The sequence below is a fragment of the Astatotilapia calliptera genome, chromosome 15 (genome assembly GCF_900246225.1).
Source record: "Astatotilapia calliptera chromosome 15, fAstCal1.2, whole genome shotgun sequence".
Lineage (NCBI taxonomy): Eukaryota > Metazoa > Chordata > Actinopteri > Cichliformes > Cichlidae > Astatotilapia > Astatotilapia calliptera.
In genome coordinates this window covers 34,638,602-34,664,481 of record NC_039316.1, presented here as the reverse complement: position 1 = coordinate 34,664,481, position 25,880 = coordinate 34,638,602, and the positions used below count along the sequence as shown (strand labels likewise).

General features: G+C 40.6%; 1 protein-coding gene across 3 annotated transcripts in view; it reads right to left on the bottom strand.

Moving 5' to 3' along the window:
* Positions 1-25,880, bottom strand: part of LOC113006913 (adhesion G-protein coupled receptor D2) — a 95,146-nt gene that overhangs the window by 36,267 nt on the left and 32,999 nt on the right. For all 3 annotated transcript variants that reach the window (XM_026143164.1, XM_026143165.1, XM_026143166.1), the window contains 3 exons: positions 16,211-16,252; positions 12,713-12,766; positions 8,501-8,645 (listed from right to left, as the gene is read on the bottom strand). In XM_026143164.1, coding sequence (XP_025998949.1) covers positions 8,501-8,645; positions 12,713-12,766; positions 16,211-16,252 — 241 coding nt within the window. The remainder of the gene's footprint in view (positions 1-8,500; positions 8,646-12,712; positions 12,767-16,210; positions 16,253-25,880) is intronic.

The following is a 25,880-nucleotide window of genomic DNA, read 5'->3' as shown; positions in this document are numbered from 1 at the left end:
AGAAGATGCATGCAATATACCGCCACACCACTTTCTATTAACAAGGCCCCTAATTGCAAGATATACTGAGAAACACATGTTCTAAAAAGAGGAAGAGAAATGGGTGTCAGATGTCAGCAATGTGCAGGCATATGGTTCCTACAAGTAAGGTTACTCAAACTGGAAACAACATCAGAAATATGGTTTACTATTATAAATTTATAAGACTGCACAACACTTCACAACACCTTTTCTTCATTATAGTCACCTGGAAAGCAAAAGAATTTAGGGCAGGTGACCCATCAGTTTCTCTTTGTTTATAACTGAGCCTGTAGGTTTTAAATTAAAATTACATCAGACCTTTAGTAAAATCTATAAAGTGCACAACTAGAACTGCAATAAAAATACATTGAGAAATTATTAGATATAAACTGGACACAAAAAAGAGTGACAAAGCCATAGAAAGCTCTATAATACAGTCCACTGAAGCAAAGGAGACCCAACAGAAAAGCTAAATAAACTCTTCCTTCCTTCCTTCATCACGCGCATGTCCTTCTTCGTGGCAAATACTTGCTTTACTTTCCGATTTCTCACTGAATAACACTCCTTAACATAACTCACTGTCTGCTTTGAATATTTGTCCCAATCATGCAGAAATTTACACCCACTCAGAAACAATTACTACTTGACCGTATATACACTCAACAAAAATATAAATGCAACACCTTTGTTACTGCTCCCATTCCCCATGGGATGGACGTAGAGACCTAAAATTCATTCCAGATACACAATATAACCATCCCTTCCAAACAGTGGTCGCAAATCAGTCCAAATGTGTGGTAGTGGGCACATCTGCCATATTGAGATAATCCATCCCACCTCACAGGTGTGCCACATCAGGATGCTGATCTGACATCATGAGTAGTGCACAGGTGTACCTCAGACTGCCCACAACAAAAGGCCACCCTGGAATGTGCAGTTTTTTGCGCTATTGGAGGTCTGGGGACCCAGAACCGGTCAGTATCTGGTGTGACCACCATTTGCCTCATGCAGTGCAACACATCGTCACATGGAGTCTATCAGATTGTCAATTGTGGCCTGTGGAATGTTGGTCCACTCCACTTCAATGGCTGTGCGAGGTTGTTGGATATTCGTGGGAACTGGTACACGCTGTCGTATACGCCGGTCAAGCACATCCCAAACATGCTCAATGGGTGACATGTCCGGTGAGTATGCTGGCCATGCAAGAACTGGGACATTCTCAGCTGCCGTCTGCCCTGAACAATGTGAACCATGATTCATCCGTGAAGCGCACACCTCTCCAACGTGCCAGACGCCATCGAATGTGAGCATTTGCCCACACAAGTCTGTTACGGCGATGAGCTGGAGTCAGGTCAAGACCCCGATGAGGACGACGGGCATGCAGTTGAGCGTCCCTGAGACGGTTTCTGACAGTTTGTGCAGAAATTGTTTGGTTGTGCAAACCAATTGTTGCAGCAGCTGTCTGGGTGGCTGGTCTCAGACGATCTTGGAGGTGAACCTGCTGGATGTGGAGGTCCTGGGCTGGTGTGGTTACACGAGGTCTGCGGTTGTGAGGCCGGTTGGATGTGCTGCCATATTCTCTGAAACGCCTGTGGAGACGGCTTATGGTTGAGAAATGAACATTCAATGCACGGGCGACAGATCTGGTTGACATTCCTGCTGTCAGCATGCCAATTGCACGCTCCCTCATTGCTTGTGGCATCTGTGGCATTTTGCTGTGAGACAAAACTACACATTCCAGGGTGGCCTTTTGTTGTGGGCAGTCTGAGGTACACCTGTGCACTACTCATGATGTCAGATCAGCATCCTGATGTGGCACACCTGTGAGGTGGGATGGATTATCTCAATATGGCAGATGTGCCCACTACCACACATTTGGACTGATTTGTGACCACTGTTTGGGAGGGATGGTTATATTGTGTATCTGGAATGAATTTTAGGTCTCTACGTCCATCCCATGGGGAATGGGAGCAAAAACAAAAGTGTTGCATTTATATTTTTGTTCAGTATATGTAAGATACCAGTATCACTCAGCAGATCCAATGGTTATTGTTAGAAAAAAGAACATTATCTGTTTGTTATTTGTACTTTAATGGAATACATAATCATTGAAAAGTTGTTACTTTGTCATTTTGTGAATTTATTACTGATTCAATCAAGCATTAGAAATGCCTGCTTGTCACTCTGAGAAATGGATCAACTACTATATTAGTGTTTTCACAGCATCACACACTCTGTGTTAGAACAGTAATAATAGAAGTTACAGCAAGAAAATAATAGCAATGTAGTGGTGTATGAGTTCTTGGCCAACAACCCAAGTCCCAATAAATCACATGCAGGTGATTGCATTTGCAGTGGACTTCATAGCACAGCAGCAAATTGGAAGAGCACCAAATGGGCTAAGTAATAATATCTGACACTCCATTATTTCTACAGTTGTGTTACATCAAAAACATTATTTTTTCCTGCTCAGTTTAATTTGTCTTGGTGCATGGCAGGTTCAGTCATGTAACTGTGGCATATAGACTGTATATACTGTGCCCCATATGAATAAGAGACGCGGCAATACTGCTGAGGATCATGTAGATCAGCTGCAAAGGAAATGCTATAAATCACAGTTTGAGAGGTGCACAGAACAGCAACAAGGAGCAATAACTCACAGCATATGTACTTTTCAAATGTGAATATCATTATTGTAAGTGTCATAAACTCTTACCCACATAATATTTATCTACTCAAGACCTAGATTGTAATATGATGCTCGATTGTCCTACGTCCTCTAACGACACATGGTTAGCGACAAAAGGACTAATTCGCTGATGGACATTTTCTAATACAGATCATAAATCATGAGGCTAACAATTAACAATAAGTAAATAAAGGTGAAAGATTCTTTCCTATTTTTAGGTCAGCAATCAAATTTGACACAATTTTGCATTTTTTGCCAATAAAACTTGTGAACAAAACCAGTTTCCTTTAATTCACTTCTTTCTACTAAAGCAAACATTTAGATGTCACTGGATTAAAGAAAATCATAAGGAGCCTCTTCAAGTAAATCAACAAGGCATTGTTTACTTATTCTAAATATATCTGTACAGACTTATATTCTACTACTATCCTAATAATATGAGAATCCATTAGGATACAGGTTATATAAAGAGTGTACTCTATTCCAGGGGTCAGCAACCATTGGCACGCTAAGGGTTAACTGATGGCACGAGCCCGACACGCAGTGAATTAATCTGAGAAGGTGCATTAAAAAATAAATGACCGGGCCAGCGGTACACATCGCAAATTAGCTCGCATACACACATTAGTTGTGCAGCTTCTTAATGACAGTATCTTAGCTAACAACCCCAACTACCAGATTCAACTTGTAATTGGCTAAAAATAACTTAGCCTACCGGTGGGAGGGATGTTGCTAGCTGGCAGTTTTTTCAAGCAATGTTGAAATTTCCACATTCTGACACTTCAAATGCATCATGAGCTGTCCGCTCAACACAGCATCAGCACCGCGGAAATACACGGATACATCCGTAGACTTGAGGCAGAATTCACAGTGCGTTTTCGGGACTTTCAGGTGTATGGACCAATGTTTTTAATTTTCTGATCAAACCAGAACCAGTTTTAATGAGCAGTCTGGGTTTGTCTCGCATTAACTGGCTGGACACAGAGGACATCGAAATGCAGTTGATTGAACTGAAAAGCTCGAGTCTGTGGGGGTCAAAGTTTGCAGCTGGAATCCATAGCTGTGCGTGTTCATGGAGCTGCATTTTCACCTGCTGGACATCACTACCTGTAAAGTTTAACTGTCTTCAGAACATTGCAGAAGCCTTATTGACATTTGGCTCAGAACTGTGTGAGCAGATTTTCTCTCAGACGAAGGGCGTCCTCAGGTAACCGTCTGAAGGCTGGACACTCAGAGACCTGTGTCTCTGAGTGGGAGACCAGAGATCACATTAACATGTGTATCTCTGTATCAACAAACATGCCATATTGGCCCAGTTTATTTTTCTTATCATTGTTGTGAGGAGACCATAAATAGCATTTGTATTTTCTGTTGTACAGTTCATTTGCTGTTATGGAGTTCTTGTTATGGATAAAAAGTGTCTTTTTTGTGTGTTTCAAATATAGCTTATAACTATTTCCTGATAGCTGCCAACATCTGCGAAGAAAAATAATTCTATAAAGTTGTTCTATATAGTGTGTAACTGTTAGTATAGAGCGTTATTACATTTATTGCTAATGCAATCATATGGCACATTGACTTCTGACGAGATTTTAGATGGCACTCATCATCAGAAAGGTTACCGACCTCTGCTCTATTCTAAATGGAAAAATCTGCCTAATTCAGATATTTCCAATGCACAAAATGACCCCAGTTGATACATTTTGGTTGGGGAAGGGGCCTTGACTGACAACTCAAAGGTACTGGCCTTTTCATGAGTCCTTGGGTGGGTCACTGGAAGGTGCCCCATCCGCAGACTCCACTGTCATGTTCACGTACTACATGGGAAATAACAGTGCAAAGCCCTTCTGTTATTAGGCTTTTGTCCCATGAAAGTTTGCCGATAATACAATGCTCGGTCCTGGCAACAGGATAATCTGGACTACAGTTCAATAAATAATTTTTTAATTGTATCATCAGTTCTACAGTTTTATGTCTTGGATATTCAGCTGAAGCGAAGAGCTTCCACTGATCACCACCTGGTGGTGAGTTGGATCAGGTGGCGGGGAACGATGCTGTACAGGCCTGGTGTATAGTGCAGGTGCACTGGGAGCATCTTGCAGAGGACCTAGTCTGGAAGGTGCCTGGAGGATCTTAAGAATCATATGGCTCCAGCAAAGTCTAAAAGTCTAGAGATGAGGGGGGTGGCTCACCCATTACTGTGGCTGAGGTCAATGAGATAGTTAAAAAAAATCTGGTGGCTGAGTCATTGGGGTGGATGAGATTTGACCTGAGTCCCTTAAGGCTCTGGATTTTGTGGGGCTGACACAAATTTACAAGAGAGACCTGTTTCAGAAAGCATAATAAAAAATGATAGTTGATTTTTGAATATAAAAAAACCTATAATCTGTCTGAACTGTCTGAAATGTTCCACTTTATATCTAATAAATATAGAATATATGAAAGTTTACTTTTCAGAATTAAATTATTACAAATTTAAACTTTTTTATTTGGGCATAAGTAGAAATCGATGACCTGTGGAGTTTTGGTGATTTTGTTATCCTAAGCCTCCAAATAGAAGAAAGCACTTTTAAAAGAAGGCTGTCTTGTAGAGATTGTAGAAGTTCTTCTAAAGATTGTCAAGTTATCAGTTTTGCTTCTAACTGGTAGAGTCCATGCCATGTCAAATACATAATTATTCACAAATATATTCCCATATAAGTACATTCAAAGGTCTTAAACTGTTGGCTTCAATACTGTTTACTTTTTAGTAAACAGTAAAAGAAAGTGAGCAAAAAGAATAAAAATGACAGAGTGAAACCTGAGATTGACCTTTACCGCTTTCTTAGCCTTCTTTGAAACTGGTATCGCCGATCTTTTCAACAATAAAAGGAGTTTCAACCCTGCTGAGTGCAGCATGGGTCAGGCAGCTAGATTGAATCCAGGGTGTCTGGTTAGTGTTAAAGTTTAACAGAATACTTTAGATGTCTGATTTCACTCAATAGGGCCAGCCGCTACTCTCAGATTGAGAACGCTTTGCGGTAATGCCTTGCAGATATGCTAGTGGGGGAATATACTTACACTGCTGCAATCAGAACTACAGATCATCTTGCATGGGATCGCACAAGTTGCAACACCAAACCTTCAGACCTATAATCCAGGTCCAAGTATAGTGATGTCCAAGTTTCAATATATGCACTGAGGTCATTGTATTCTTCTTCAAAATAATATGATATGAATCAAAGGCATGAGGTACACTCCCAGGGATGGTGTCGCACTAGTATAGAGATGGCATTATTTTTCTTGTAGTAGACACTATGATGATATGCGAGACTCTTAAAACTTAAAGTGCCTTTTGTTTCTTTGCAAATGTGAATCTGAAAATTTTCATCAATTACTCATCAATGAATTCATGTGGCTTTCAGACCCAATGCAATATGTAATCAATTCAACTGGACACTGATCAGGGGTGTTGGTAATAATGGGTTAAGAGTGCAGCGTTGTTCCCAATGCCCCTTAAAAAAACCATGGAAAAGCATTTTAATTTGAACTGCATGCATAGATTCCATACCATAATGAAGACGAAACTGATTGGATGGCTGTTGCACCCCACGAATTTGGTGTTTTATTAGTTTTGTTTTTAATTTATAATCTGTGCACAGAAAATAAACCTTTAGTCTCGTATTCAATAACACCCCATCTTCACATCTTTTGGCTGCCTATTTTGCAACCCTTCCCCCTCTAAACAATCACTCTCACTGCTTCCTTAAAGAAAATCTTTCAAAAAGCTTCTTCTATTCTTGTACTGAAGTGTTCAGTGAAAATTAAAGTCCTTCACTTGAAAACTTCTACTGCTGAGCAGAAAATTTCAACAACCAAGGCTACAGGTGCTGCCGTCTTAAAAAGATGAAGTACAAAGACACACGACCAAGAAAATATTTCAGCTATTCTAAAGAAATGAAAATTTCATTCAAATAACAAAAATAATAATACTTTTTTAAAGAAATCACAGAATAGGTGACCTTCCTTGTTCCTTTAAGTGATGGTGGGTTGGTTGTGCTTTTTGAGAAGTAAGGCCAGCAGAATAATCAAATTAGCAAGCAATATTGTGACCTGCTATTATGTTTAGCTCCAAAGACTGCATGCTATTGCACATCTTTTGAGCAGAACTAGAAAAGATTGTGTGGAAAACTGAATCAGAGAAGGCTTTGCTTTTTTTCAACTGCCAAACAAAAGGGCAACTGTATTACATTTTAAAGTGATACAAGAAAAGACAAATATTACTATTTAAAGCAATACAATACAGTAACTGCTTTACATTTCTCTAGGTGGAATCATTATGCTGGAAATGTGGCCCTTTTACTGTTTAACCCTTTAAGACCTACCATAGAACCAAGTCCACCAGAGCTTATATTATATTTTTACATGCTGTGGAGCCATTTTGGGAGCATTTCAAGTTGCTATACATCAATATGGCCTGCATTTGTATAGCGCTTTTCTAGTCCCTAAGGACCCCAAAGCACTTCACACTACATCCAGTCATTCACCCATTCACACACACATTCACACACTGGCGATGGCAAGCTACATTGTAGCCACAGCTGCCCTGGGGCGCACTGACAGAGGCGAGGCTGTCGGACACAGGCGCCACCGGGCCCTCTGACCACCACCAGTAGGCAAACACGGGGTTAGTATCTTGCCCAAGGATATTTGGCATGCAGCCAGGAGGCAGCCTGGGATCGAACCACCGACTTTCTGATTAATACAACCATTATAGCCCAAACTTTAATAATATGTCTGCATTAGGTGCATAGTAATTACATAAATTGCAAAAAAGTGCAATAAACTACAAAAAAATTGAAAATTGTTTTTGTTTTTTTAACATATATTTCTAGTTAGAGAAATTTAAGAGGCTTATCCCTCAAAACTGTAAATACAAAAAAGTTGCACAAACTAGTTTCCCACCACAGGAAATTTATTTTAAGTGTCTTCATAGTTTTATTTTTGAAATACACCAATTTTCATATACTGCAGGAAAAACGAAAATAAATATTATAATGCAAATTTGCAAAATAACAGCATATGCATCAAAATAAACTATTTCCAGCAGTGCAATATGAGTCCTAAGCATCCCAGAAACGACACAGAAAGTCATAAACTCAAACATAACTTTTAAAAACACAAGTATAGGCTCATAAGGCCCCGATCGTAAAAAACTACATTTCCACAAAATGACGTCACTTCTGGTTTCGGGCAGCTCATGGCAGACATGCGACAGTTCACGCTGATGGACGTAGGAAGTGTTACAAACAGCTGATCGGATCGGCAAAGCGTGTTTCTGGAATATAGTGTTTTTGTTGCTGCAAGTGCTTTTTATGCAGTTTTTGCAAAGCTATATGTGGAAGGAAACTGTGACCTAGGACAAGCTGATGGCATAAGATGTAAGTACAACTCCTCCGGTTTCATATGCAAAAAAAATTATTGCGCTAGCTTACGTGGTTGCAGTGCTACCGGGATTTAAAAATAGTTATGCAAAATGGAGCGTGTCTGTTCCGACCGGCTTTAAAGGGTTAAATTGAGACAAAAGTCTTTTTTAAATGAATTTTTTAGTTAATCAGAAGAAACAATAGAAAGTTTCCTTCATGACTGCCAACTATACATGCACCATGATTGGTCTTCAATGTTTATCACTGGACAGAAATCAATCACTGCTTCACTGTGATTTTTGGACATTACAACTTCTTTCATTTTTTACTTTTCCAGGATTGTGAACTCCACTTACAGTTGCATGACACTGGAGTCAGAGCTCACCTTGGCTGTTCTCTTCCTGCATTGCCGGGCCTAGCGTGGTGCTGCAAGCATAGCCTTCCTCTTCCTGGCTTGGAGTTGTTCCAAGTGGGAAACTGACAGGACGAGAGTTGGTAACTGAACTGGATGGTCGGGAACTGGCACAGTTCTATAAGATATAAGAAAGCAGTATCATCAGCAGCTTATTAATTGCCCATTAGTGATACAAATTAGTTATATATACAATTATCATCATTCTTATGTTGCTGCCTTCTGTATCTATTCCACTTGGCACTCTTATGCATTTAAAATGTTAAAGAAAGGTACTTTAACAGTACTTTCAAGAAAAACTGGAAAATAAATACATAAACATATATTAGGAAATGTGTACTAAACTCAGATGGACGAGTGGTAGATATTTCATGTTAAATTATGCCTTTTTTCCCTTGATTACCCCTCATCACGATTTCAAAAAATCATATAGGCTATTGTTACGTACTGTGTTATTCTTCACACAGTGTGGCCAGCAAGCTAGAGCAGCTGATGCAGAAAAGTAAGTGAAAGAGCTCTTTGTTTTACACCATGCACATGCATCTTCCATCCAGACCAAAATAAACTGCAATCACACAAAACCCACTTATTTGCACGGCTCTCAATTGGAGTTGTGGGGTCAAGGAGGCCAATGACAAGGTTCCAGGGTTTCCTAAGTCTTGTACTGTACTATATCAGACTGGAATGTCTTTTATACCCTGCTCTTCTGTCTTACTGCAAATAGAAAAAGGCAAATGCATGCACTGCGACATGTCATTGTCAGTCACTTTAACCAGCAACATAAATAAATGGCATTTTATTAAAAGTATTTTGAGCAACACATATTTTTGTGCTACCAGATAAAGACAAGAAAGGAAACACCAACACCAAATTCTAGTCCCTTTTTTTTTTTCTTTTAAATTGTAACTTCTACATGTAGCTTCCTATGTCTTGTCAAAACTTGAATTAAGATCAAAAAAACTAATCCACTTCCAATTTATATCTATATTTCAGTGATGTCAGGGGCACGGAGCACTAAGGGGGGGGTTGTTTTTTATTTGGGTCCTACAACTGACAGCTTTATTTCACAAAGCAATCTGGCTGTGAGTGTACAAGAAGGTCAGGGTGGGTCAAGAGGTACGAGGTATCAAACAGACAGGCGACACTGTTCAAAGTGGCTGTGTGTATGTGTGTGTGTATAAAACTGTGCTCCCTGGGGTCAAACAAGAAAACAACGCTGTTTGAGATCCACACCCAAGTAGAGGAAAAGGGCTAAAGAGGTCAGCAGTGGTGGGGAATTAAAGAGGGGATAGTGTGTGATTAGGTTTGGTGGAATTTATACAAGAAGCTGTCAAAGTAGGTGGTTCTCCCTGTGCTTGTGTGGTTTTTCTCCATGTGCTCCAGCTTTCTCCCACAGTTCACAGCCATGTATAGCAGATTAATCGGTCGTTATAAATCTAGCCACCTGCAAATTCTTCAACGATAGCAGACTATAGCAAGACCAACGACTTTTAAAGTTAAATATTGCAACACCAGGGAAAAATGATGTGTTTGTGCCAGACTGTCATACAGTACTGTCTAAAGGTTTCAGCCAACACTCATTTCCACTGAACACTGACGTATGAATCAATAAAGTATTCCAAAAAAAACATTTGAAGCACCTGAAATGATGAACCAGTGATGTGTCTACACATAACAGGAAGAAAAATACTAGTAAATAAAAATAACTTAAATACTTACTGGCAGCAGGAACAAAAATGTTCCAATTTCTCTAAATGAAATGGAAAATACTAAGAAATACTATGGCAAATTCTAAGAGAGCTATTAGCCAAACACTTCGCATATCTTAGCACAGTATGCAGTGTGTCCTTGAGGAAACTAGACTGGTGGGGGTCACAAGTGGCAGGCCTAAAACACTATCTACAGCTGATGAAAGCATGAACATTATGTCCTTAGCCCCTTAATGCCTAATATATCATATACGGGTTTTGTGGGTTTTTGAAACTTTTATATCATTGGTGCGGGTTTTTTCTCCCCTGAAAAAAATTATAGATTGGATGATACATTAAGCTATAAATTATTTAAGAAATAGAGAAAAAATCCAGCAAAGCCCTCACATAGGCTCTAAGAGATACATATGGTCCTTTATCTCCTGCTCTCCTGTTAGCTGAAGCCTCATCAGACATGGTCTTACTAGAAAATTGACTGTGACGAAACCACTATTAAGAAGTATTACACAAGATAAAGCTGGCTGATGAATCCAAATTTTAAATTGTGGGTTCAAATAGTCATCAATATGTATGGCAGAAATAAACAGGGAGGTATAAAACACGGTGGAGGCTCTGTCATGGTTTGAGGCTGAATTTCAACTGGTGGTGGTAGAGACTGTGCCACCATTCATGGAATTCTAAACACAGAAAAGTACAGTTACATAATCTGGAAAGGTGTGATTGGCAACAGCTTCATTGTTTAGCATAAGAAACACAATGCCAGTGCAGTAAAAGCTTAAGAAATGACAAGCTTGCTTGTGAGAGTTCAGGCTGCGTTGAAGAGTAAAGATAGTGAAACCAAATATGCACTTTCAAACTCTGTTTTTGCCTTATATACTTTTTTCCATTTATTTTTGCATATTTCAAGAAATCTCTATACATATTTCCCCTTTTCCTAGCAAAATATAAAGAAATGATGGGTGGATCAAGGTTTTGGCAGAATACTGTGCATTTATACCCTTTGCACTGTTTAGAGACACTACATCAGCCTAGAGATGAAGGCATATTCCAAAAGTCAGTACTGCGGTGGCTTTGACATAACTCGGCTTAGTACTGGCTACGTTTAATGTTTTTACAATAAAGGTATAAGAGGACAATGAAAGCTTAAAATGGTCTTTTTTTATTTAAATAACCACTTTCAATTCCTAAAATGAATTTATTGTGAATCATCCTTTTCGGGGTAAATCTTCACTCATGAGTAATGCAACATATAAATCCCTCTATCTCTGAAGAGCCATTTGTCTTCAAATGACCCCATATGCAGTAACACGCTGAAGCCTCTTTATCCCTCACCCGGCAAGGCACAATACCCAATCCTATGTTTTACAACAAGGGGATATATAGGGGCATGTGCGGTCATCTAGAGCCAAATGTCTCCTATCTAACCAAAGGACAGGTAGATACAGTATTTCAAGCAGGATTTATGGCACAAGATAGCATTAGCTAAAAACTGTCAGGCAGCGGTGATGGCTAAAAAACGCATTCTGATAGCGGAACCCAGCAGGATTGGAAAATTGCCGCCACAGAGGGGAGAGGAAGCAGTAAAAATGATGGTAGATGGGGGGGGGGGGGCTCACTGATAACATGAGCAACCAATATATCAGATTGCACCAGGAGGCAAGTCCCCCCCCACCCCCCCAAACACACAACCCCATTGCATAGACATGCATACAGGGAGACATGCAGAAAACATTAATTAGCCAACTTATTTATTGCATTCCTTTTTTATTATAAGGTGGGTCACATATGTGGGTTAGAATACAGAGAAAGGTGCTGTGTGGTGTGCTCCAATGGGAGCAGAGGCTTTTCATGCACATGCACCTGTGTATGCAATTGGAAGATGAGGTTGGGTATAAGTTTAATGAGAGTTTGTCAAGGCGTTAAGGTTTGCAATCGTATGCGTGTCTGACATGTGCATGTTTGTGTGTGCTACAGACTTGTGACTACTTTTAATGTCCTTTGGTTAGGCTATAATCTCCCAAGACGCACACACACCACAGACACACGTGCAGCATCCCACAATTTCAGCCAAACGGCGTCCACCAAGGTATAAATACTGGCCTGACACTTTAATGTCAGGGGATGGCTTGTCCTGGATTAGAAACTTGTAACCCACCGTGGAGCTTGACATTGCTACGATGAAGGTGCTGCAATGGGGAGAGTGAGGAGGGCAGGGAAGGGGGGGGGGGGGGGGGGGGGGTTATTATGGGTGTATGTTTGATGTATAAGGGCATCTAACACGGACTGTCGACTAGTGAGCCGATGTACAGAGACTCTTTGTGGCATTGCTGTAGTAGGAATTTTTTCTTTCTTTTTTTCATGAGAAGCAAACGCTGTAAGGAAAATTGAGTCTGTCACACCAGTGTTTATCACACACACACAACAGAATAAAGACGTGCACACACACTTGTTCACAGGAAAATGGAAGATTACATACTGAAAAATTAAGCGCTTTTCTCCTCTCCTTGATTCTGTTGACCGTGCTTCGAACCTGAAAGAAAGACACAGAGAATGGGAGCAAAAGAGATAACTGCAGCACACGCTGAATTAAAACAAAATATCTTCCACAGCAAACACCTGCGAGTATGCAAAGTGTAAAAATGGAGAAGGGAGAATAAAATGTGGAATGGAAGGAACATATTTTGAGGGTTAGTTTGCAGACACTGACACGCAGTGGTTGGGATAGTGTATGTGTGTGCGAGAGGGTGCTCCAGCATGTCCCAGCGGCTAATGGGACTTGAAAGTGACACATAGAGCTGGCAAACTAAGGAGACGACTTCAAGCTATCATCTGTCAACACAGAGCGCCGGGACCAACAAATGGGAGCTATTGGAGGAGAAGGGACTGGCCTAGCAGAACAGATTACATTTTTACACTCAGATGAAACAGTGTACTGCACACCTTCATTTAACACATAAAATACCAGACAGAAGTTGATATATATATATATATATATATATATTTTTTTTTTTTTTATTTTTTTTTTTTTTTTACAAGAACTGCTTTGCTTCGATTACATTTTGCTAATTTCTCAGTACAGTGAAATAAATATTACAGGATACAAAAATTAATTCTTACATTTTTTCTATTCCTATACTTTATTAAACCAACTTTATTCTTTAATTTCTATTGGGGCGCTGTTATTATTTTGTTATTAAAATTTCTTTAACTGTTTACTAACAAAATACTAATAAATAAGTAAATATAAATAGGTTAAAAAATTGCCGGTAGTTCAGTTATTCCTATCTTCTTCAAAATCCTCTGGTACTTGTGAGAGTGAGCATGTGTATGTTTGCGTATGCATGCGCGCTCTTGTGTTTGTGCCCTCTGTCAGCACTAACTGTAAATTTGTATCGGCTGGGCACTTATCACTACAGCCCGTCCCAGCCCGGCCCACAACGTTAGTGAATATGCATTATGGCTTATGGCTTCATTAAGTCACGCCGTGTTATAAATTATGACACCACAGTGAACGCATACACACGGTCTCAGAGACAGCATGTGTATGCAGAAGATGTTTTGCATACGTACCACTGCTGAAGGGCGACATAATGAAGAGAGCCTAAGCCTCGTGACAAGGCAAAATCAACAATGCCAGCATTGCGTTTCAAAAGCCCTTCTATTATTTCTGACAAGATACTAAGGAGGTCGTCAACACAGTGCAGATGTTGGATAGACACTATCTTAACATTATTTTAATGGGCAAAATGAGATGCGAGGGTTTCACTGATCTCAAAAGCAGCCAGTGAGCTGAGGCAATTACATGACACAACTTAATTAATCATTTGACAATGAGGGGAAGGGCATTGTTTTAGATGATCGTTATGCGTTTAAGGGGTTTGCGCACACTCAAGGTTTCGCAATGATGCAAAGGATGCAAAGCATGGTTTCCCATGTAAATGGGTGCTAAGCGATTACCATATTAAAGCAGTCTGCCCGACAACACCTGCCGACATCCTTGGAGCTGATGGAAATAAAAGGTCATCAAAGCGTGGGATTACAAGGTGACCACCAAGGAAAAGCTAATTGCAATGAATAATGGAAAGCTACTGTCAGGTAATTAGCAATTAAAACGATACATTTTGAGGGTAATAGCAGCAGATGTAGTCTCTCTTCCATACCATACACAATTGTAATTATTCAGCCTAGAAACCGGCTTCATAAATGGAGCATGTCCTGACTTTCAGGCACTAGTTAATTCACCACCTTAAGAATATCAAAGCGAAATCTCCTGACACAGAGGCGGTTAGACTCATCTGTTTTAAATGTTAACAACTAACAGCAACTTTGCAAACTTTTTACACACAGTGTGCTCACTGTGTGTTTTGTGTACCTGCCATGTGCTATACCAGCTGTCGCTGAAAGTCCCTTCCAAGACAGCTTTTGAATGAATCAAAATGCCAGGACACCGTATATCCTGCCCACAGGATCCTTACAAAAAAATAAATAAAATAATAAAATTTTTACCAAGCAAATATTTTCTTTTAAGGGGTCACGAAGGCTGAAACCTAAAGCCAACGTTGCCAAGCATCACAATCTGGAGGAAAAAGTAGAAACAAAAGAAAAGCTCCCTACTCTTCGAGAGGTGATGGCGGGGTCAGTGGGAGCAGATGAAATAATCACTCAGTTTTCTGTTTTGTTTTGTTTCCCCCAAATTTTACCACAACAGTGAGGTCCTCTTGAAAATCAAACCTGAAGAGGAGCTGCTCACAAACCACGAGGACCTCAGGGTCAAGGACAGCATGAGTGTAAGAAAACAAATTCCCGAGCACTGAAAAGCCACTTAAGCAAGAATGCTATATTGATGTATTTTACAGCGCGAAAGGTCATCCCTCCCTGGCTCTGCATTGTCAGTACGTCGCCTATGACTCAGGGACGCTGCTCTCGGCGCTCTCGAGAAGAAAGGAGGGAGAAAACAAAATGGAAAAGGACAGAAAACTCGAGATGTTCTCTTTGATGGTCAGCAGCCAGGTGATAATGACAGAAAGCTGAAATAAAAGAGACTGAAGAAAGAGAAATAGAAAAGAGCAGTGGAGGACGATGGACTAATGACCAATGACCTTGTGTATTCAGTCAAAGAAAAGCCTAACAAAAAGACAGCGTATATGTGTATTCACCATAAATGAATAGCAAGCCGCAGAAACGGTGTCTTAGATTTTGCTTCGTATGCTGCATTTACATTCAGATTTACAGTCTTTTCCATTTGCTTGTTGCTTTCTTTATTTTTGCACATTTTTCAGACTTTTGAATTTTAAATTTTCACATGCAACTTTGGAAGGTGGGCCTAAGTTTAAACGCAGCATCACCTATGCAGACTTTACAAAGAGCCACAGTTGACCAAGAGTGATTTTTGTGACATGCGACTCATCCATTAAATCACAACTCTCCGTCTAGACGCTCAACCATTCTCCACCCCCGCACAGCTATGGTTTGGTAAATGGTAATAAGGCAGTAAGATTGCATTTTATCACCCTTCATTCTATATTGTTTGTTGCATATTGTCCCCCCACCACCACCACTACCTTTTTTTTTTTCCTTTCGGTTCAATTACGGGTACTGCTTGGAGCCCTGCAAAGCCCTGGCCAGCAGCTTTGTCAGGATGCTAAATGGAGGGCTGTGAGTTTAAAAACTTAAAGAGGCAGTGAAATATTAGCCAATGTGGGTGAGGAATGAGTGGCTGAGAACTGCAGCGTGTCAGTGTTAAATGGTTGGACTCAGATGCATATAAGTTAGTCCAAGCATGAAGGGCAGTGGGACGCTCGCATGGAAACGATGTCCCCTCCCCTCCTTCTCATCCCTCTACCCATCCACACACACACACACACACACACACTCTGGCGCACCCCACCCACACTGATTTTAAGCAAGGAGCCCATCAGAAACTTGTCATTTCTCTCATTCACTCCAACAGCCTTGAGACACAATGCAGACTTACCTCTGTGTTGTACACCCCATATATCAGAAAGATGAACAGGCCCTGTAAACACAGACAAAGAAAGAGAGAAAGGGAGAAAGAAAGAAGAGGAGGACAAAGTTGTTACACCTGTTTTCTCTCTTATATTTTTATAAAAATAAAAGAAGAAGAAGAAGAAAAAAGATCAAAACTAATGCAGGTAAGGTTGATTTGAAGTCTATTCTAGTCGCACAGAGCTGAATTAGACTTTAATCGGAAGTAATGAGGAAAGAAGTAGGACAACTTCTCCAAAGTGGGCCACCTCTGTATAAAGCTCAGCTTGCATTTGTTTCGTCTGCAAGACTTCTTCCTCGTTGCAGGCTGCGCTAAGCCATCAAAGGCTTCAACCCAAGGTTCCACACAGTTTTATTGAAATAGAAAATCTCAAGTGCCTATATTCATACTGTGTTCTCTGACATTAAAAAAACCACAATTATATGATTGAGTATTAACAAATACACACAGAGCACACGCATTATGTAAAGAAACCAAAAATCTGTGCTCATAAATCTACGCAAATAGCAAGAAACGAGGCAATAAAGACAGCATTAACAGTGGCGTCTATTAAAACACACTCACATGTACACAGCCCCACACTCACACACACAGAAAGAGAGCAACCCGGGCCAGACGAGACCATCAAGGAAAAACCATTGGAGGAAAGCGGAGAAAGAAAGAGACAGAGGGAGCATAATGAAAAAAATGGCACATAAAAGAAGATATTTCATGTTCACAACACTCCACGGCTAGTACCCAGGGCCCAAGAATGCCATGCCCTTGGATGCATAAAGGCTGCACTTTTGGTCACAGAAAAACAGCTATTTTTCATTCCGTTTCATTGTGGCATCCACTGAATGTACAAGCTGTGCATTCGCCTTCGAGCCATAATGTAATCCTGATGCCTCAATGAAAACAGTGAGAACAACATTCTCAGAACACTGATTGAACCGTGCCACAAAAGATGTACCGAGAAAAATGAAAAGGCAGTTAAAATCCTATAAATTTCAAGGCTGATAGATATGGTAGATTCTTTGATAAGAAAACCGCTAGCACAAAAAAAAAAAAAAAAAAACTTTTAAAAGTACATCTCTCTGCTTTCACCGCAACCAAGTACGTCTCTGTTGCTTCATCTTTAAACCAGGGTAAGGACACATCCCGAAGACAGGCAGGCACAACCTGCCCAATGCATCAATCAAGCTGAGTTTGGAGCATCCAATTTTTGCCCGAGGAAGATCTCGATGCATCACCATTGACAACATGATTTGGGGGCCCATTCGGAGTGACAGGGCGACAGTGGCTGACGATGATGACCTCTAGGCCAAGCTACTACAAATTCACCTGGCCGCATTGTCCTCCGGGGACTGAATTGCCCCGTCTGTCGCGCAGGCTGGTGACACCTTGCGTACAACTGACAATTTCTCTTGTCTCTGCCATTCTGAAGACACAACAAGGAATCGCACACCGAGATCCGTCTGCTACATACTCATGTGAAGTGGCCAAAAAATAGATACAAGAAAAAAAAAAAAAAAAAAAAAAATTTCCATAGCACAGTGTGACCATGAGAGCATAGGTGAGGTTGGTGACCTGATAACAGTGGGTGAGCTGAGGTTTCTGGTTTTCAAAGTGCATCCCATAGCTTATACTTTAACTACCCGATACACAGGAGTAATGTTAAAAAAAGAGCAGCGCCCACAAAACCTTGTCTTCACGTTAAATAAATAAATGAATCAACGAATGACGGATGAGACTGTGTTGTTTTCCAAGTGCGACAGCAAGATCATCTTTTCATCTGTTATCATCTCTGCTCCAATTTACGAGCATTAGATGACACTCAGCCATCGAGCTCAAAGAGACTGGACTGCAAAGGTGAAAGGCTACTCTAGATATATGCCAAGCCTGGACGTTTTTCAGCAGTTTTTCTTAGCAGTCAATTGAATCTATACACTTACTGGTCACATTGTAAGGCACTAAAGGGACCCAAAAGTGTGCCAAGAAAATATCCCACACACCATTTCGACACTACCACCGGTGTGAACTATTGATAAAAGGCAGAATGGATCCAGCGTTGTATATGGCAAATTTTGAGCCTAAAATCTGAATGTTGCAGGAGAAATGACCATTTATCAGACCAGTCTTCCTGTCTTCTAGTCTTTTGTTTAGCCTGTGTGAACTGTATCAATTCCTGTTTTCAGGCCGACATGAGTGGAAGCTGCTTTAGCCCCTCTGTTTCAGGGATGGGGTGCTCAGAGATGCTGTTCTGCATACCTTGGTTGTAATCAATGGTTATTTATATATAGTTATCGTTTCCTTTCTATCAGCTCAAAGATATAGTTCTTTGGGGAAAATGCTCGTTTTGAACTTCAGCAGGGCATCCTGAGCATGTCTGCATGCCTAAATGCAAGTTTGTGGTAAGAAGCAGTTTAACCTTAGATGTGCGTGATGAAGTGGACGGTGAGGGTATATTATTTAACGTCGGCTAGTAAAAGGCTTTTGAAAAGTAAAGAGATATGGTTTTTTGTCATTTTTTAAAAAATAATATGGACTGACTCTAAATGCACATCACTCGCGATGTGAGATAGAATTGTTACTATAGGGCTGTATTTGGGGTGTCTGTCCTTCTGCTGATAAATATATAATAATTAGACCTCTATAAGGTAAAACGTTAAAATCTCTGATGTCCATTGAGAATTATTTAAAAGCACAAGCAAAGTGTTCATCATGTATGTAAACTCAGCGTGGCTCCATACTGTTTGCACACACAGACACATGCACACATGTTAGCAAGCACACACACACACTAACAGACAGTGGGTGGTTAATTTGCAACACATACTCCATTGTATTGCATTAGAATTGCAATTCCCAACTTATTGTTGCAATTTGATTATCATGTTTTTGATCATTCCTCTTATTTGTAATTAATCTTTTGTTGTGCAGTGAACAAAGTGGGGAGAACATAGTGTGCACATTAGGAAAAAATGATCTATTAAAATCTAATTGAGTTAAAAATAAGTGGCAGCGCAACAATAATGACGGATTGTTTAAAATGTTAATTCATTAATATTATCCCTAAAAACAAACAGACGGGAAAATGGGGCGCATTATTTAAATGCAAGCGTGCCTTTCTAAACTCTGCCGCATTTCTTTTGAACTCTGCAGAAAACGCAACAAATTTATGCAAAGAACGAACACAGTTGCTTTCAAAGTATTGCCATACTGTACATCAAACAGGGGAGCATAAATTAATTAGCATCTCACTAATTATGGAACAATTGTATGTTTAAAAAGTTACTGTGTTTGACCAAAAACACCATTGCCTCAGAGAGATGTGCTCTGCCGCAGTGCCAGGAAAGTGCATTTGTGTAAACGTGCATGCGCGATCCTACTTATCAGAGATACTGAGAGTTTTGTCTGGACAACAGAAAGAACAAATGAAAGTCAGACATCGATTTACTTTCAAGAACTCTGAGTCAAGCCATTTAAAGCGGCTAGCCCTGATATTGTTTACTACTGGCTGTTTGTGATGTTGACAACCTCCTTTGGAAATTTACCTCTGTTGTCCTTGCAACTCACTCTTCGTAAAAGCATCAGCTGAGTGCATTAAATATTTAAGGTGAGCCATTAACCGCTGGTTATACTTGTAATAAAAGCTTTATTCCTGTGTTTAAGTGTCTGCTTTGTAAGAGAATATATTAAATGAAGCTTAACTCCCTCAAATGTAAAAAAAAAAAAACTACAGATCTTTGGCAAATACAGACGTCGTTTTTGCCTATCTGCATGAATTAAGACGGGCAACTCCTGCGTTATTAGATAATAAAGCAGTTCGAATTTCAGATAACAGATTCAGGTGCCAGAGAACAGATCTGACTCTGGGTTTTTTCACGTTTCACAGTCATTTGATTTTATGACAAGACAAAATGAATGAGCTGGTAGCAACTGATCGTTTAGCTCAATAATATTTTCTACAGAATACAAGGTTGCTGATGGACAGTGTACAGTGCGGTACGACAATAGTTCAGCAAGATAACACAAGACAATTATTTAAAACATAACTTACACACTGGCTGACCACTAAAGGCTGATACAACTTGTGCACACAACTTCTCCTATTGTTTTAACTTGATTGTGTTTAATTGATCAACATGATCAATTAAAGAAAAGTGAGTGTGGCGATGTGGATGCTTGCAGCGACTGCTGTATAGAGGCCATCCTGCTACACATGAAACACATCAGAGTCATAATTGTTATTTTAGTCACGTGTTTGTTTATTATCCTTATTGTTTTATCTGGGACTGTTTGCAGACATCTCAGAGAGAGGAGACACCAGCATCTGAACAGAGACTCAAACCAGCAACCTGCAGCTCCCTGCTTGGCTGCTCCAGTTTTCTCCTCACTCATGTTGCCCACCAGTGATTTCTAGCTGCCCACCCACACAGCAGGCTAGAATATGCGCTGAGCCTCAGCACCCAATACTTGGACATGTTTTCTTTATTAAATAATGAACCAGATCCCAAGAGTAAACAGCTGTTATTGCTAGGCAACGGGAGCAGCCTTTGGCGATGCAGCACCTGACATTCCTGACCATGTGGGCGGAGCATGCATGAAATGGAATGTTTAGTAGAACTGTGCAACACAAGCACTTAGTTCCAGCATGTTTCATTGTATCCAGACACAGCTAGAGACACATCTACAGCAGCATCTCTGTGCAGGACAAACGACAGTTGACGAAGAAACATCGAAAACTTCACTTCACTCCTCTACAAAACGTTGGCTCCTTTGTTTAAAAGGCCAAAATGAATCAGGGGAGAACGAGAAGAGGATCGGCGAGTGCTTCACCTCACAATTCAGTACAGCTGATTAACCTGCAAGAAGAACTTCAAATGATACAGGCTGAAAATATCAAATTAAAAGAAGAGGCAGAAAAATCAAGAGGAGAAGCTAAAGATTCAAAGTTTGAAACTGAAGTAGTATTGCAGGAATTACTGCATGTGGGTCTCAAACTTAAAGGAGAGAAAATGGGAAAACAACAGGCAGAAAAGGAGAATGAAAAGATGAAGAAAGAACTGTTGGAAGCTCAAAAAGCATTGGAGGAAGAGAAAAGCACAGCACAAGAAGCCAAAAATAAATATCAAACTGCAAAGAAGGAGGCAGGAAATGTGATGCAGGAATTACAGGAGGTGCAGGAAGCTTTTGGAGAGGGAAAAAGGAAAATGCAGTTGGCAACTCAAGAAGCTGCAAATGTAACAGCTGAAGCTGAAACACTAAGAAAGGAATTACTGCATGTAAAGCAACAACTTGAAGAGGAGAAAAGACGTAAAGATGAGGCAGAAAATGAGATTGAAAATTTGAAGAAAGAATTGTTGGAAGCTCAAAAAGTGTTGGAGGAAGAGAAAATGAAAATAGAGGAAGCAAAGAAAGAAATGGAAGATACAAAGAGTCACACTGAAAACATGAAGAAGGAACTGATGAAAGTGCAAGAAGAACTTGCAGAAGAGAAAATTGAGGTGAAGGTATTCAAGAAAGAAATGACGGTGACCAAGAAAGACTGCAAAGACGCACTGAAGGAAATGCGAAAGCACAAAAAGGAAGCTAAAGAGCTCCTCAAACACAAAGGGAAACTGGCCAAACAGCAGCTGAAAGAAAAATTTAAAGATGCCGAGGAGCAGCTCAACAAAACCTTAAACGAACTGAAGGCAAAAGAAAAAGAAAAGCAAGCCGAGGACAGGAGGGGATTCTGGAGCAGACTGCTGAGAAAGAACTGACCCAGCAGCATCAATAGTTTCTTCCTCCTTCCCCCTCTCTCCACCTTTCTTTCACCCCATCCTTCTTCTTGGGACGTTTGCTTGTTTTTTAAAAACTGAAATGCACAAATAAAATTGCCATAACTTTACATGTTGCCTGCTTCTTTTCTTGTGTGTCTGTGGATGTAAAACAGTAACACACTTTCTGCTCTGTGTCTTTAATTAATCTTTAATCTTTTTTTTAGCAAAAAGCTTTTTTTTGCCTGTTGTGGAAGTTTTCCATTTAAATAAAGCCTGCAGACGAGCGGTGAGCGGTAGCTAACATTCTTTAATCAAACACACAAAGAACAGACAACCAAGCTTGATGAAGTCCCTGCATGACCGCGGGACAGACGGTCAGCAGAGTCTCCCTGAGCCCAGCATGGCTCTCAGTTAAATATCTCCAGGAACAAAAGGCAGTACACAGCTGTTTCACACCTTAACACTGGCAGTCCCAGGCTTCTACCTTTCTACCTTTAAAACCCGCCACCAGCCAAATGGCTGGTAGGCTTTTAGCTAAGCTTTAGCTTCAGGCAAGTGGAAGCTAAATTGGCTAGTCATTCATATGTAAATTGGGTTGTTACCTGGGAATTCTGGAGGGAGGGGAGTGGGGGTGTGTGGATGAGGGGGTGGGGGAGCTGCTAAAAGCGGTGAGCTTCCTTTTGTTTCATCTTGATGCATTCTCAATCATCCAGGGAAACAAATCTCCAAAAGTCACCAACTTGGAGTGTTTCAGTTTGCCATCTTAGGGAGAAATCAACACACATGGGTGTATGTCCTTTGTTGCTGAGATTTATTGATAAAAACAGTACAAAAAATCAACCATTTGTACACATTTTTACAAATAATTATAAAAAGTGAGTGAGTACATTTCAACATTTTCAGCAATCACTCACAATCCTGGCACTGCCATGGTATCTGTAGTCTGCATTTACCACATGTGTATCTGTTGCAGTGAACACATCGCACAGTGGCATGATTGTTCTTGCAATTGTGTTTGACCTGACACATGGCTCTTTTTCCAGGGCTCGGTGTGGAGGGTTGTGTCAAAGGCAACTGTTCTTTTCTTGCCTTCTTCGCAGCTACATGAGAGTGAGCTAACTCCCTTGCAAGCTCCACCAGGAAGTCCACCCGTCTTTCCTTCGTCCCGGAGCATGCTTGATACAGCACATGTGCATTCAGTGCTGCCATGTCAATCATGTTATAAAACACGGCAACTGGCCAGCGCCGTGTTCCTCTGCGGACAGTGTACTCCCGAACCATCTGGTCCATCTGGACCATCTGGGTTTTGTGCCTCGCCCCGCGCTGAAACACAAAAACGTGCTCCCCAGGATGGAAGCTGGCTCCAGCAGGTTTGTGAGGACCTCAGAGCTCAGCTTCAGGGCCTGCAGGGGGATGTCTGATCACAGCTACAGCTGCAGTTATTATATGATATAGCTGTTTACAACTAACATTTAAACTCTCCATTCCTTCAACCTCTGCTGCCACGCTGACGGCGTATGCGGCCAAACGGAAGAAGACAGTCTATATTCTTAGCAGCATGCACGGCGTGGTTCAGACTGATAACACTACCAAAAGGAAGCCAAACACTGTCACCCTTTACAACAAAACAAAGTGTGGCGTGGATGTGATGGACCAGATGGTTCGGGAGTACACTGTCCGCAGAGGAACACGGCGCTGGCCAGTTGCCGTGTTTTATAACATGATTGACATGGCAGCACTGAATGCACATGTGCTGTATCAAGCATGCTCCGGGACGAAGGAAAGACGGGTGGACTTCCTGGTGGAGCTTGCAAGGGAGTTAGCTCACTCTCATGTAGCTGCGAAGAAGGCAAGAAAAGAACAGTTGCCTTTGACACAACCCTCCACACCGAGCCCTGGAAAAAGAGCCATGTGTCAGGTCAAACACAATTGCAAGAACAATCATGCCACTGTGCGATGTGTTCACTGCAACAGATACACATGTGGTAAATGCAGACTACAGATACCATGGCAGTGCCAGGATTGTGAGTGATTGCTGAAAATGTTGAAATGTACTCACTCACTTTTTATAATTATTTGTAAAAATGTGTACAAATGGTTGATTTTTTGTACTGTTTTTATCAATAAATCTCAGCAACAAAGGACATACACCCATGTGTGTTGATTTCTCCCTAAGATGGCAAACTGAAACACTCCAAGTTGGTGACTTTTGGAGATTTGTTTCCCTGGATGATTGAGAATGCATCAAGATGAAACAAAAGGAAGCTCACCGCTTTTAGCAGCTCCCCCCCCCCCCCATCCACACACCCCCACTCCCCTCCCTCCAGAATTCCCAGGTAACAACCCAATTTACATATGAATGACTAGCCAATTTAGCTTCCACTTGCCTGAAGCTAAAGCTTAGCTAAAAGCCTACCAGCCATTTGGCTGCTCTCCGGGTTTTAAAGGTAGAAAAGCCAAATGGCTGGGCTCTGGGCCTTCCTAGTGTTAAGGTTCACACTCCCTTGCTGCCTCCCAGAGTCCTCAAAGAGACAAAAGACTCTTCCTGTGGAGTTGTCTGCTTCCCCCAACTTCCTTACTAGACCCCCACCATTTGTCTTACTGTATGAGTGTGAGACATGTTAAAATCCAGTGGCACCAAGGCATCATACAATAAAATAATGTGATTAATACATAAGTAAAAGAAATTCCTATACATGCCCCTTCCTGATTTCTTATGTTTTAAACACAATTTTCACATTTTCAGGTATTTTCAGTCTTTAACACTGAGAATTCATCCCTGCATATGTTCAGCAGTGACACAAATCTCCAACCTGAATACAAACACTGACCACTTTTAAATTCCCTACAACAGCTCCAAGTTTCCCAAGCACATACGCTGTCCTCATTTTGACAGTAAGCCTACTGCAGGGAAGGGTGTTTTAAAAAAGCCACTTTCTCATATAAAAAAAATAATAATAATAATTATACTATTTGTTTATGGCATATGCAATGTTGAACCCTTCAACCTCTCAAAGAATTCCCAGAGAATAATCCCTCTACATTTCTCCCCTCACTTACTATCAGCGCCCCTATTTCCCACTTCCATCAACCTCCCCACGTGTGTAGAGAAAGGAAGCAGAGAGCTGGCAGGTAAAAATCTCAAAAAGCAGTAGTTTTATGGCACCGTCCTTGGGAAACAAATTTTCAATGTACAGATATGAAAACTATGATTAAGGTGGAAGGGCAGTGTCTTGGCAAGGGGAGAGGGGGTGGCAGGGCAGCTTTTTCTTTCTCGCTGGAATGTATTGTCTCAGTCAGCCCAACGCTCCCTGTAGTATGAGAAGGAGCTTAAACGTTAACATGAGATATAATGACAGGGAACTCTGCTGTTCTGTCTGCTTGTTATATTGAAAAAAGAACCAGTATGGCTGCAATTTTGTCATCCTCCTTATTATTTTTACTTAGTGGTACAAATGACTTGCAGTAAAACAGATCTATATACAATAGATGTGTAAATTTTCAGCCAACCCCTTTTTAAAAATATTTTTATAACCGTGGTCTTGAGCAATAGTTTCTATGATTTCTATAGCAGTTTTTCTTTGGACATTGGCTGCTTTTTCACTTATTTTCAATCCAGTCATTGTACCTGATAACTTCCAGCTGTAGTTTTTCTTTTTAGTTAAGCCACTTAACACTGACCTGTGAATCAATAAAGCATAAAAAGGGCACCTAACTCAAAAGATGAACCAATGTTCTGTCTAGACATAAAGACAATTTAGGAAAGAACCAATTTAAAATTGTATCTTTAGGGATTTTGCTACTCTCAACATGTCACAAAAATACATTTCTTGTGTCGCATCTATAGAAAATGCCAAACGTGACATTTTGACAGGAAAGAAAGCTTGCCT